Source organism: Cnephaeus nilssonii, assembly GCF_951640355.1.
Source record: "Cnephaeus nilssonii genome assembly, chromosome: 20".
NCBI lineage: Eukaryota > Metazoa > Chordata > Mammalia > Chiroptera > Vespertilionidae > Cnephaeus > Cnephaeus nilssonii.
In genome coordinates, this window is record NC_137091.1 from 42513536 (window position 1) to 42527393 (window position 13858).

Below are 13858 nucleotides of genomic sequence, written 5' to 3' on the forward strand. Positions count from 1 at the left end.
CCATCAGCCGTGTAGGAGGCTTCCAGCTGTATCCTTGACAGCTGTACAGCATTTTATATTGGCTCTTTTTGTCTTGGTTGGTTTTATCAATTTTCTTTTAAAATATGAAAATATGTTTTTATTGATTTGGAGAAAGAGGAAGGGGGAGGGAGAGAGAAACATTGATTGGTTGCCTCCCATATGCACCCCGACCAGGGACCTAACCTGAAACCTGAGCATATGCCCTGACTGGGGGTCAAACTGGCAAACTTTCAGTGCACAGGACAATGCTCAACCAACTGAGCCACTCTGGTCAGAGCTTGCTTGGTTTTCATTTTAACCATTATAATGGAAGTGTCATAGTAAACCATACCCCCCCCCTCCCCATTGTGTATCTTAGAAGTTTTCTACCATAACAACATGGTAACAAAGATATCACATGCTATATAATAAAAGCCTAATATGCAAATTGTCCCCTCGACTGGGAGTTCGACCAGGAGTTTGACCAGGGGGTGGGGCCAGCCAGCCAACGGCCCATGGCCCCTCCCCCCAGCCAGCCCCACCCTGGTTGGAGGCAGCAGGCAGCTGGGAGAAGGGAGGCCCTGGCCAGCAGCTGGAAGCCTCTATGGACCCTATCTATGCACGAATTTTGTGCACTGGGCCTCTAGTTAATCACAGAAGACAGAGAGAATGACAGCTTTCCTTTTCTTTTTTAAATATATTTTATTGATTTCAGAGAGGAAGGGAGAGGGAGAGAGAAACATCAATGATGAGAGAGAATCATTGATCAGCTGCCTCCTGCATGCCCCCCACTGGGGATTGAGCCTGCAACCCTGAGGCATGTGCTCTGACCGGGAATTGAACTGTGACCTCCCTGGTTCATAGGTCAACGCTCAGCCATTGAGCTACTCCAGCCAGGCGAGAATGACAGTTTTTCTTTGATGATAACCTTCTGGGACATGGCACCAATTTCTGAAGTTTTAGGAATTTTCCCAGGGTGTTTTTTTTTTTTTTAAATATGTATTTTTATTGATTTCAGAGAAGAAGGGAGAGGGAGAGAGAGATAGAAACATTAATGACAGTGAATCATTGATCAGCTGCCTCCTACATGTCCCCTACTGGGGATCAAGCCTGCAACCGGGGCATGTGCCCTTGACCGGAATCGAACCTGGGACCCTTCATTCCATAGGCTGATGCTCTATCCACTGAGCCAAACCAGCTAGGGCTTTCCCAGGTCTTTTTGATCAAGGAGAGATTCTATTAGAAAATAGAAGTTGGTAACAGATTCGTATATGTCTTTATATTGCACACGAAAACAAGCCGATTATCTTTCAAATGTTCTCGCTTCAACACCTTTTCGAAGCAGAATCTTTGAATAACTTACAGACAATGAAAGAGAAGAGACCTGCCTCCATCTCTTCCGGAAACTCCTTTGATTCATTAGGAAGATTCGCCTTTTTATGGCCGGGCCTTGGGCTTTCATAGTTTTGCACTCTAAGCAAAGAGCAGGCCTGGAGATTTCGGTTTTACTGGCAGAAAATGGGTGAGGAATGATAGGCATTTACGTAGTAACAGTGAATTGAGGAGCATGTGGTGTTAATCATCCTTAGTGCTGTGTACATATTGCATAGCGTGCGACTGTGTGGTTATTGTTGCTTATACTTTGTAAAGTCTACTCCCCTCCCCTTGTACATATATTAACTCATTTAAGCCTCATAGCAACCTGGGTAGAAGGTACTATTATTACTCCGTCTTTATAGAGGAGGAAACAGAGGCCCAGAGAGGTTCAGCCACATGCTCAAGGTCACACAGCTCATAAGTGGCAGAGCTGGGATTTGAACCTAGGCCATACTGACTGCAGAGCCCTTGCTCTTAACTACTAAGCAGTACTGATTGTCTAGATCCTGCAAACAGTGGTCGGCAAACTCATTAGTCAACAGAGCCAAATATCAACAGTACAACGATTGATATTTCTTTTGAGAGCCAAATTTTTTAAACTTAAACTATATAGGTGGGTACATTGTTATTAACTTAATTAGGGTACTCCTAAACTGGCCTTTGCTAAAAACTCAAGGGGCCAAAGAGCCGCATGTGGCTCGCGAGCCGCAGTTTGCTGACCACTGGTCTAGGAAATGTTTGTGGAAAGAATGAACGCGTGAACTCCATGTGTCAGCCTGAGTGTATGGAACATGTGCACTTATCTCTCCTTGTACATCCATGGGCATATATGAGTGTTGTTGTTTGTGCCTGTGTGTACCGAGCGTGTGTGCATGTGTGTGTGTGTGTGTGTGTGTGTGTGTACTGTGTATGCCTGTGCTTTTCAAAGGGGATGGGTGGCTTTGGTGCAGCCTACATGGGGATGTTTCCAGCCCAGAAGAGGTTTGGTAACGGGGCGGGGGGGGGGGGGGGGGGGAGGAGGGAGGGAGGGGGGAAGGATCATAGCTGCCCTAAGAGCTGGCAGGAGGACCACCCACATTGTGCCCTGGAGACCGTCATGCAAATGAGATGCAAATGAGGGCCTGGTCCTCAACCAGACCACAGACCAATTCTCCAGAAGCCAGTTTGCTCAGGAACATTTGGATTGTCTCTACAGCTAGAGACTGCGGGGAGGGGAGGCGCGGGGGACGTAAGAAGGATGTATTTATAAGGCCATTCCCTTGAACGTCTATGAATAGAATCTTCATAAATAAAATCTTATTCATTAAAATATATCCCTATCAAGTCTTCATATTTGGTAACATAGGACTGTTAAATATATATTCTTCATGAATACATTTTAATGAATGTTTATGAATAAATATCTATAAAGAGGATATTTCATTTTTATGCCTTTTACTTTCCCCGTCTCTGCCCCTCAGTTCCCCATCCCCCCTCGGTCTCCTCTCTCTACCCAAGCTGTACTAAGTGCCAACTCTTTTTTCTGTCGTTCCTTCCACAGAGGGAGCTTGGGAAGACACACATAACTTTTTTTTTTTAATGCTATTATAATAAAAAGCATTCGAGACAAGTCAAATCCTTAAATTCAGAAACAAGTAAATGTGGCAAATTATTTTCTGCACGATGCCCTCCTGCCCCCGATGGGATTGCCTCCTGAGACAGGACATCATCCAAGGGGCTGCCTGGGCCGGGGCCACGGACCCCCCCTGACTCCCACTCCCCTTTCTGCCCTGTACCCAGCCGGGTGGAAGAGACCGGAGTGGTGCTGTCCCTGGAGCAAACGGAGCGACGTCCTCGCAGACCCACGCAGCGGGCCACCCCCTCCCAGAAGGACACCCCTAATCCTCGGGGCAGCCTTGGTATGGGGCAGGGCTGGGGCTGGGAGGGGTGGTGTCCCCAGGATGCTTAGGAGAAAGCCCAGGTGCCTTAACGTGGTTCACCCCGTGTGGCCTGCCTCCTCCCTCCTTCCTTTTCTTTCCTTAAGACCACACCAGCTCTCCTTTCGTGCCTCAGGGCCTTTGCACATGCCGTTTCCTCTGCCCAGAAAGCTCTGCTCTCTCCTGTCCTCCCTCCTTTCCTGTGCCCCTGGGATGATTGCTTCAGTCTTGTGCTCTCTGCTCTGAAACCTGCTGGCTCCCCACTGCGCCCGCCCTTCCCTTCCCGCCTCCCGCTTCACTGCTCTTTGGCTTCCAGTCATCTTGACCCTCCCTGATCTGGTTCCTTTCTACCTCTTCCTCCTCCCGGCCCATGTCCCCCCAGCCCGGGATGAGCTTCCCTCTCTGCTTATTCTTCAAGGCCTCACCTGCTCCAAGCTGTTGCTGGCGGACCATGCTCCTGGGTGTGGTGTGGGGTGGGCAGCATCCTTTCCTTTTCTGGCTCGGGCGATGCCTTGGCCTGCAGGGACGTTAGAACCTCTTTGAGGGCCTTGGGCCAGTCTTTTCCCTCCAGAGCCAAGTGGCCGAATGCTGTTCTGTGCCGCTGGAGAATTGGGTCCAGCCACGTCGATTTTTGAATAGTCGAGTATTTCCCCACCACTGGGCAACTGCTACTCTGTCAGGCCTACTGTGTGCCCTCCCCACCCCACGTTGCCCCCTGACAGCCAAAGGGAAGGCACCTGGCCCAGCAAGGGTTCCCCAGGACCCAGCTCCCAGCGCTGTGAATGGTGTCCACCCTCATTGGTTGTTGAAGATGTCAACTATGCTCCCTGGGGTTGGCGTGGAGGACTCTGCCCCTCAGCCCTGGGTACCATCCTGTGTCCTCCCCATCTCCATGTGCCCCGCAGACGTGTCTGGTCCCCGGATCCTGGCCTTCCTACACCCCCCTGCCCTGAGCGAGGCCACCCTGGCCGCTGACCCCCGCCGCTTCTGCAGCCCTGACCTCCGTCGCCTCCTGGCACCTATCCTCGATGGGACTTCGGTAGCTGCCACCCCCAGCGCACCCCCAGCCACACGGCGCCCCCCGAGCCCCCTTCCGGTAAGCGATCCCTCCCACTGGAGCCCTTAGGATCCAGGCTGCTTTGTTCTTTGACGTGAACCTTGCTGTTCTCTGGGCCTCCGTTTCTCCATCTCTGTAGTGGGAAGGTTGGGGTGACATGGGTCCTGGGGTTTCCTTAAGACCTGGATTCCAGATTGTTCAACTGTGATCTGGACCAAAACCTGGGATGTGCTTGGATTGGCGTGCGTGACCCCCTCCTGGCTTGTGACAAAGCACCAGGCCCTCTGAACGTGGACTTCAAAGACGCAAAAACATCTAATGTCTTAAATTCCACAACTCTGCATTCAAACCCTGAGTCTGCCACTTACCAGCTGTGTTACCCCGGACAAGTGGGTTTCAGTTTCTTCACCTGCACAGTTTGGATCATGGCAAATAGCCGCCTCACTGGTTATTGTGAGGGCTCACGGGAAGACCTTAGTAGGAACCTGACACCCAGTAGGTGCTCAATAGACCACAGCGGTTACTGTTTGTACCTAAGAGTCCAGATAGTCTGACCTTTGACTCGGGTCCATATTGACTTCCCTCATCCCGACCCTCTGCCCCCAAATATCTTCTCTCCACCACAAAACTAGGTTGTGACCTTGGACTTCACTCTTCGCCCTTGGGATAGCAGTACTCTGCATGGTTTCCCACGGACTCCAAGACCTTTAACCCCAGAGGGCCTGCCTGTCTTGGCCTCGGGCTCTGGTCTTTCAAACCTTTGATGTTTTTCCTGTTGACCTATTCCCGACACTCTTTGAACACCCAGGTTCAGACCTCATTTGCATTTGCTATTGGACCCTCTTGGTGTCCAGCTGTTTGAGATTTGACCCTCCCTTCTACTCCTGAGCTCAAATGTCTAGACTGCCTTCCTGTGGACATCTCCCAGGCTCAAGCGCTGTCTCTACTCTGTCCCCTCCCAGGCCGATCTCCCGGATGAGCCACTGGTGGACATGGGGAATGCACACAAAGTGTTGGCCTCTGGGAAAGACCTTGAGGCAGTGGAGACAGATATAGCTGTAGCTCAGGTAAGGGCAGGCGTGGGGGCTGACATAGCTGGGCTTTAAAGAAAGGTACTGGGATGGTGGAAGGGATGAGTGGGTGGAGAGATGGACAGACCATTGTATTCATTAGGTGGGTGGTGGTGGATAGATGGATGGGTGGTGTTTAGACAGATATTTGGATGGATGGAATGTTTGGATGGGTAGTTGGGTAGAAAGACCTTTGGTTCATTGGATGGATGATGGGTGGATAATGTTTGAATTATTGAGTGGATAGATAAATGATAATGGCATGATGTGTTAATTATGTATTTCTGTATAACCAATTGCCCCCACACTCAGCACCTTAAAACAGCTCACATTTATTACGTCACACAGTTTCTGAGAATCAGGAATCTGGGAGCTGCTTAGATGGGTGGTTTTTGCTCCGAGTGTCTCATGAGGCTGGAGTCAAGCTCTCAGTCAAGGCTGCAGTCACCGGGGGCTATAGAGGAGCCACTTCCAAACTCATGCACATGGTTGTTGGCATGGTTTGTTGGTTGACCTTCCTGGCATAGCCAGCCCTCACCCTGAGTCATCGTGTTAGCATAAACTATCAGGCATGGTCCTGGTCCAAGGGGCCCACCGTGAACAGCAAAGACACACCTATCACTCAGGGAATTCCATTGGTTTCTATGTGACCTCCCAGGTGCCAGGTCAAAGGCCAAACCTCTTTTGGGGTAAAGTTAATTCTGCAGTATGCAAGGAGATTGAGAATTCTGAAGATTTGCAAGTCCCAGCTCCTTCATGTTTAACATTTCCTTCTTTCTTTTTTAAATCTGTTCTTATTGATTTCAGAGAGGAAGGGAGAAGGGGAGAGAGCTAGAAACATCAATGATGAGAGAGAATCATTGATCGGCTGCCTCCTGCATGCCCCCGACTGGGGATCGAGCCTGCAACCCTGGCATGTGCCCTTGACCGAAATCAAACCCAGGTCCCTTCAGTCCGAAGGTCGACGCTCTATCCACTGAGCCAAACTGGCTAGGGCAACATTTCTTTCTTTAACTTCTCTCTCTTCTTGCCTTCTACTCCAAGTAGCAAGAAGAAATCGGGCACCTCCTTCGACAGTCTGGCTAGAAATCTCCTTAGCTAGATCACCCAGGTCACTAGTTACGTTTTTTTTTGCTTTCCACACAACTGCAGGTGGCAGTGTTGCTAAACTTTCAGACACTACACATGAAAAATCCCCTCTCCTCCGTTTTCAAAGAACACATTCCTCACTTCCCCTGAAGCCCTCCCCGGCACGCTCCTCCTGGCTTTGTTTTTTACTAACATTTTTTCAAGGTAACCTAGGTCTTCTCTACCGGGCTCTTCGGGGCAGTGGGCTTTGTTACAGCAGTACTCCACTCTCAGTACCAAAATCTTACGTGTAATCTACTTCTGGATCACGTTACCTTATACATTAGAAATTTTAAAAAGCAATTATGTGCCTGGCCAGAGTGGCTCAGGGATTGAACGGTCGGCCTATGAACCAGGAGGTCACGGTTCAATTCCTGGTCAGGGCACATGCCCGGGTTGTGGGCTCGATCCCCAGTGGGGGGCGTGCAGGAGGCAGCTGATTGATGAGTCTCTCTCATCATTCATGTTTCTATCTCTTTCTCTCCCTCTCCCGTCCTCCCTGAAACCAATAAAAATATACTTTTAAAAAAACACCAGGAATCATGTATTACCTCACATAATTTCTGAGGGTCTGGAAGCCACTTAGCTGGGTGGCTTTGGCTCAGGGTCTCTCACAAGATTGCAGTCAAGAGGTCATCCGGGATTGCAGTCATTTGAAGGCTTGACTAGACTAGACGATTCATTTCCAAGGTCACTCGCTGGCTGTTGGCAAGGGATCTGTTTTTTTTCCAAGTGGGCCTCTCCATAGGGCTGCTCACGACACAGCTTTCCCCAGAGCAGTGGTCGGCAAACTGCGGCTCGCGAGCCACATGCGGCTCTTTGGCCCCTTGAGTGTGGCTCTTCCACAAAATACCATGGCCTGGGAGAGTCTATTTTGAAGAAGTGGCGTTAGAAGAAGTTTAAGGTTAAATAATTTGGCTCTCAAAAGAAATTTCAATCGTTGTCCTGTTGATATTTGGCTCTGTTGACTAGTGAGTTTGCCGACCACTGGCCCAGAGCAAGTGATCCGAGAAAGAGAGGGCAACAAAAGCCATGGTGTCTTTATAGCCTAATGTTGGAAGTCACACACCCTCATCTCGTCAATAGCCTATTGTTCCCAAGGCAACCCTAGTCACTGTGCTAGGGGACTCCACTAGGGCGTGAGCACCAAGACCATGTTGGTTACCACAGCGTCCTTATACCCATTTTACAGACGAGAACCCTGAAGCTCAGAACACAGGCACACAACTCCGAAGTGGTGGAGCTGGGACTCCAGCCCAGGCCCATCCGAGGCCATGGCTCATGCTCTAACCCGCCCCCCTCCCCCCCCCCCCCCCCCCCCCCCGCCCTTCGCAGGACGTCGATGCCCTGGATTTGGAGATGCTGGCCCCCTACATCTCCATGGACGATGACTTCCAGCTCAGCTCCAGTGAGCACCTGCCCAGGCTCTACCACAGACCTCTGGGGGTGGCCCCCCGGCCTCGCGCTCGGAGCTTCCACGGCCTGTCTCCCCCAACTCCTGAGCCCTCCCTTCTGCCCCGCTGGGGGAGTGACCCCCGGCTGAGCTGCTCCAGCCCTTCCAGAAGGGACACGTCCGCCCCATCCAGGGCTGGGGCTCGGAAGAGGTGAGCCACAGTAGAGCAGGGATACCAAGGGAGTGTGGAGGGTCCCTGAGCCCCTGTCTTGCTCCGGCCTCCTACTCCAGCCTCATTCTCAGCAGCCCTCCTACACTGGCCTGCCCAGGCCGTACCCACAGTGAGCCCCATGTGGCATGCTTGTCCCGGCCTCTATGCCTTTGCCTAGGCCGTGCCCTCCCCCTGGAGTGCACTTCACTGTGCTCACCGTCTAGTCCAAGCCCACCCGTCAACCAGGCCCCTCCTTTGGGACATATTTGTATCTGGCCTACTGCCGGTTTTTGTCACAGTTAAGAGGACTCGCCACAATGTCAGAGACACTGTCTAGAACTAAGTTTCTAATTCCTTTGAGAATCTATTGAAAACTATGGACTCTTTCCCAAGAAAATGGACATACACATGGAGACACACACTTTGCATATAATGTCAGAGGGCCCGTGTCCCTCTTCCAAAGACGTTAGATTCCTAATACTCAAGCTTTGGCTCTCCACGTTGTGGGCACATGCCCAGTTAGTCTCCAGAGTGGCCTCTACTGTCCATGTGAGGCTTTTATGCATACATCTCAGCATTCCCCAAGGCTCCCAGCTTGACACTGGGTACACAGTGGGTGCCTAATAAAAACTTGTTAAGCGCAGCCGGCGTGGCTCAGTGGTTGAGGGTCAACCTGTGAACCAGGGGGTCACAGTTCGATTCCCAGTCGGGACATATGCCCAGGTTGTGGGCTCGGTCCCCGGTGTGGGGCGTGCAGGAGGCAGCTGATCGATGATTCTCTCTCATCATTGATGTTTCTATCTCTCTCTCCCTCTCCCTTCCTCTCTGAAATCAATGAAAATTAAAAAAAAAAAAACTTGTTAAAATGAGGGAGGGAGGAAATTAATGAATATAGTAGGTGGAGGGATAGATAGATGATGGATGGATGGTAAGTGGGTGAGTGAGTGGATGGATAGATATGTGAATGAATGGAAGGATAGATAGATGGAGGTTGTATGGGTGGGTGATGGATCATTGGCTAGATGAATGGGAAGATACATTGGTGGATGGATGGAGGGGTGGATGGATGAATGGACAGGTGGATGGATGAGTAGATAAATAGGTGCTTGGGGGAGGGAATGAATACTCATCATCTACTCACACCAGGGTCCACACCTGCCCATGTTTGCTGTGTTCTGAGATTCTTGCCTGTTTTCCTCCAGGACCCTGGCCCAGAGCTCAGAGGATGAGGCCGAGGGGGCGGAGCTGCTGGGGGTGAGACCCCCTAAACGGTCCCCTAGCCTAAGACCCGAAAACTTCCTACTGCCTCCTCTCAGCCTGGTATGTGTGGGGATTTGTGGGGTTCTCTGGCCCTCAGAACCCAGCAGGCTTAAGCTTGCTCTTCTATGGATGGGAGAACCAGAGGGGACAGGGCCGATAGTCAGAGAGAAGGTCGGTGACCCAGCTGGAGCTAGGACCTTGATATTTTAGCTCAGGTGAGGGGTATGAAAGGGCTTTGGAAATTTAGGTAAGTTGGTAGGAAGTACTAAGAAGACACTTAAGCAGGGGAAGGGGGAAATGACAAGGGTTAGTATCTGCTCCTGTGGGCCCCCTTTCAAACCTAGAGCAGGTTTTGGCCTTGGACGATTCGTGTAGTGTTAAGAGTACAGACACTGGAGCCTGACTGGCTTGGGTTCCGGTCAGCCACCTAGGGACTGAGACCTTGGGCAGGTATGTCCCCAATCTGAGCCTCAGTTTCCTCATCTGGAAAGTGGGAGAGTTACATCTCACAGGACTGCCATGAGGCGCAAACGAAACCAGGCCCTTCACTGATCCTCAGCGGGCAATAGATAAATGGGACATAAAAGCAAAGCACAGGAGAACAGCATCCCTTCCCTGCATTCTCCCTGCCTCGTCTGGCCCTGGTTGTTAATTCTGCACCACAGCAACCCTTTCTAAGAACCAGCCTAGACTGTGTGACTTCCACAAGGCCTCCCCCCAGGACCGTCCATGGCTCCCTACTGCCCACAGAAGAGCTCTCTGGCTCCTCACCCAGCAGGGCTGTTTGGACATGCAGCGTGTGATGGGTAATACCAATAGCTTATATTTATGAGTGCCTACCCCAGGCCAGACACTGCCTGCACTAACGCCTTGCATGATTAAATTATTCAATCCCCATGACCACTCTTGAAATATCACCATCGTCACCCACACTTACAATGGAGAGTTTAGGTAACTGCATCCGTTACCGGCTGGGCAAGAACCTGCACGCTCACAGCGGGTGTTGAGGAGAATCTAACAGGACTGTTGGCAATGGTGTGGGCAACAAGGGCTGGTGCAGTGTAGGGAGCTGGCACCACCCCTCGCCTGAAGGCACAGAGCAGGGGATGGTCTCTGGGTCCATGTTGCCTATCACTACTTGAGCCAATTAAGCAGGGACAGGGTTGAACATACATGAGCGTTTATTCCAATCCTGCCGGCAGCATGGGGGAGCAGCAGGCCATCCACAAGAATCTGCTGCGCAGCCCCCCATAAGCCAGCTGCTCACATTGGGTAGGACAGGATTACGTGGGGAAGCAGGGATTGCAGACTGGGGTGGGACTCCACTGTTTGGGCAACAAGGGTGTTAATCTTTCCATGAGAATGGACTGCATTCCAAGGTTGACTCCCAGGTCCCGGGGGCATACAACTCCCAACCAGGTCAGAATGTCCTTTCTTTAACCAACACAAGGCAATCATGGTTAACAGAGCATGATTAATAACCCTGGCTAGTCCCCAATATCCTATTCTTGCCCCTAACAACTGGATCTTGGAGAAGAGGGGCTCTGCCTCATAAGAGCGGAAACCTTCTGAGGAGGGACACAGCCAACCCACAATGACCCAGCAGCTGGAACATCAAACACCCTCCTCTCCCTCCTCCCACCTGCCGGCATCTCCCATTGCATGAACCCAACAGGAACACTCAGAGCGCGGTTGTGCATTGATGGAGTCCACACACACAGCCTGCTGGGCACAGAGGGGGCCACGAGGCTGGAGGGACATGCGGAGGGTGTCTGGGACGGTGACTTCCCAAAGAGCTGATGAGCAGCCACTGAACCCTACAGTGCCCTTAACCACTGCACCATCCTGCCTCCTTGGATAGTGATATGATGATGCTGGTTTTGTCTCTGCCCTGCAGAATTTCCTCCTGACAGGACCGGCCCCAGGGAGGCAGCAGGATCCCAGCACCCACCTCCTGGAACTGAATGAGCCCCTGGGTGAGTAGCAGCCCAGCTATGCAGACGCCCTGGGTCCCCTCTGGGAGGGGAGGTGCCTGGGGGCTGAGAAAGGGGTGAGGCAAGCCTGAAGGTGATGGGCAGCTGTCAGTGCCTGGAGGTGACCTTGCTGGAAATATGCAGCCCCTCCCTCCTCTCAGGGGCTCTGGGGGGGAGGGGCGGCCTGAGGGAGGCATGGAATCTGGGCCCAGCCCCACGCCTAGACCTCCTGAGGCCTGTGTCTGATTACGCCGTGGGGCTGAGTCACACCTCAGTCATTACCAGCTGTGTGGTTAGGGGAAACAATTTTTGCTTCTGGAGTCTCAGTTCCACCCCCACCCCATCCATTTACCTCAGGGAGAGGCTGGAGGACCCGTGACACAGGACAGGCTTAGCACGAGCCCTGTTTTATAGTAAACGCTTACACGCCTGCCTCAGTGCCACGCTGCTTCCATGCACCTCCGCAGAGGGCAGCGAGCGGGACAGCCTGCTCTCCGGCCTGTGAACTATTACACCATCTTCCGGCACAGCTGCCAGCGGCCGGAGCTCCGCCTGAAACCTCCAGGCATCGGCCAGAGAGGCCTTTTCAAAGCACCAAGCTGACCCTGGCTGCCTCTGCTCCGAATCCTTCCGTGGCCCCCTAGTGCCCTTCAGAGAGACACGTCTCCGGGGTCCGACTGCTGCCTCATCTCAGACCACACTCTGCTTCACAGCCTCTGTTTCGGCCACAGTTACTGTCTTTTGAGTCATTCTGTCCTTTTATACACGTAACAAATGTGTATATAGAGAGAACACACAGGAAGTGCCGGACACGGTCCTAGGAGCCAGAGACACGCTGTGAACAAAACACAGCAATCTCTGCCCTCACAGAGCTGACATTCTAGTGAGGGAGACGGTTCCGAATTGTTAACCTAAAAACATTCGAACCTGTCAAGAGTTTTTTTTTAATATATTTTTATTGATTTCAGAGAGGAAGGGAGAGGGCGAGAGAGAAACATCAATGATGAGAGTCATTGATCAGCTGCCTCCTGCAAGTCCCCCACCAGGGATCAAGCCCACAACCCAGGGCATGTGCCCTTGACCGGAATGGAACCTGGGACCCTTCAGTCCGCCGGCTGGTGCTCTATCCACTGAGCAAAACTGGCTAGGGCCGTGGTCAGCAAACTGCAGCTTGCGAGCCACATGCGGCTCTTTGGCCCCTTGAGTGTGGCTCTTCCACAAAATACCACGGCCTGGGCGAGTCTATTTTGAAGAAGTGGCTTGGAAGAAGTTTAAGTTTAAAAAATTTGGCTCTCAAAAGAAATTTCAATCGTACTGTTGGTATTTGGCTCTGTTGACTAATGAGTTTGCCGACCACTGGGCTAGAGCAAACCTGTCAAGAATTTTTGTGAGTTTGAGCCAAACTCATGACAATTGCCAGGAAGCAAAATCTCAAGGTATTGGGATAATGCTCCAGAGAATGGTAGTTTTCCACCTTGTTTTATACATTACATTCAAAGGAAGCGTGTAAGTGGGTTACATGAAATCCATTGGTGATAGATTAGAGAGGCAGGAGAAAGCAAAGGGGGAGAGGGGGACAATTCTGGAATTGGATAGAAAGTAAAATGATAGGCATACTTCTTTTACTTAGGTGGGTGCAGGATAGTTAACCGTCAATAATTAACGTGATAACAATAACAAGGAAGGAATTTGTGGTCTCTGTTCTGGCACCCAGGGCATTTGGTTGTGCCCTGAGGAGTCTGGAAAACAGGGCAGTTACAAGTTACCCTGACATTTCTTTATATGTTACCATAGATGCAAAAAGACAACGGGCTCCGTTAAGGGAATGGTTGACCTTGTCAGGGAAGATACAGGCCTAGGACATGACGAGCCACCATAACTGCTTTTAGTTAGTTTTCATTTCAGACCATCCTTTGTGGTGACTTTAGGTCTCTGAGTTTGCAAGACCGCCATGCAGGCCTCCCCTGAGCTAGTCAGGTTAGCATGTGGCCTTTTTCCGTCCACAGAACGAAGAAACAAATACAGTAAAGCGTGCAGGAGACAGGAAGTGCTACTAGAGAAAATAATGCATACAAAGGGAAAGGGAGTCCCGGGTGGGGGATTTCGATTTTATGATTAGGCACGGTCTCCTTGAGAAGGTGACGTCTGAACAAAAACCTGAGGGAGGTGAGGGAGGGACCCGTGACAGTTTCTGGGGGTAGAGCGTTCCAGAGGGAGGGAACAGTGAACACAAAGGTCTGAGGTGGGGGTGTATCTGTCTTATTTGGGGGAAATAAGACCAGTGTGCGGGAGCAGAGAGAGGAGGGGGGAGAGGTGTAAGGCAGATTACACAGGGCCTCTGTAGGGCATTGCAATGACTTTTAAATCATCTTGCTTGTGGAGGCTGCCTCAGGGCCTTTGCATGTGCTGATCTGGGTACCTGAAATGCTTTTCCATCTATTCTTTGCCTAATGACTGCATTCTTTATTTTTAA

General features: G+C 51.2%; 1 protein-coding gene across 2 annotated transcripts in view; it reads left to right on the top strand.

Annotated features, from left to right (window-relative positions):
- HIF3A (hypoxia inducible factor 3 subunit alpha) overlaps window positions 1-13858 on the top strand; it is a 33100-nt gene that overhangs the window by 13429 nt on the left and 5813 nt on the right. For both annotated transcript variants that reach the window (XM_079800214.1, XM_079800215.1), the window contains 6 exons: window positions 3157-3275; window positions 4199-4389; window positions 5313-5417; window positions 7884-8152; window positions 9355-9472; window positions 11310-11388. In XM_079800214.1, the coding sequence (XP_079656340.1) occupies window positions 3157-3275; window positions 4199-4389; window positions 5313-5417; window positions 7884-8152; window positions 9355-9472; window positions 11310-11388 (881 nt within the window). The remainder of the gene's footprint in view (window positions 1-3156; window positions 3276-4198; window positions 4390-5312; window positions 5418-7883; window positions 8153-9354; window positions 9473-11309; window positions 11389-13858) is intronic.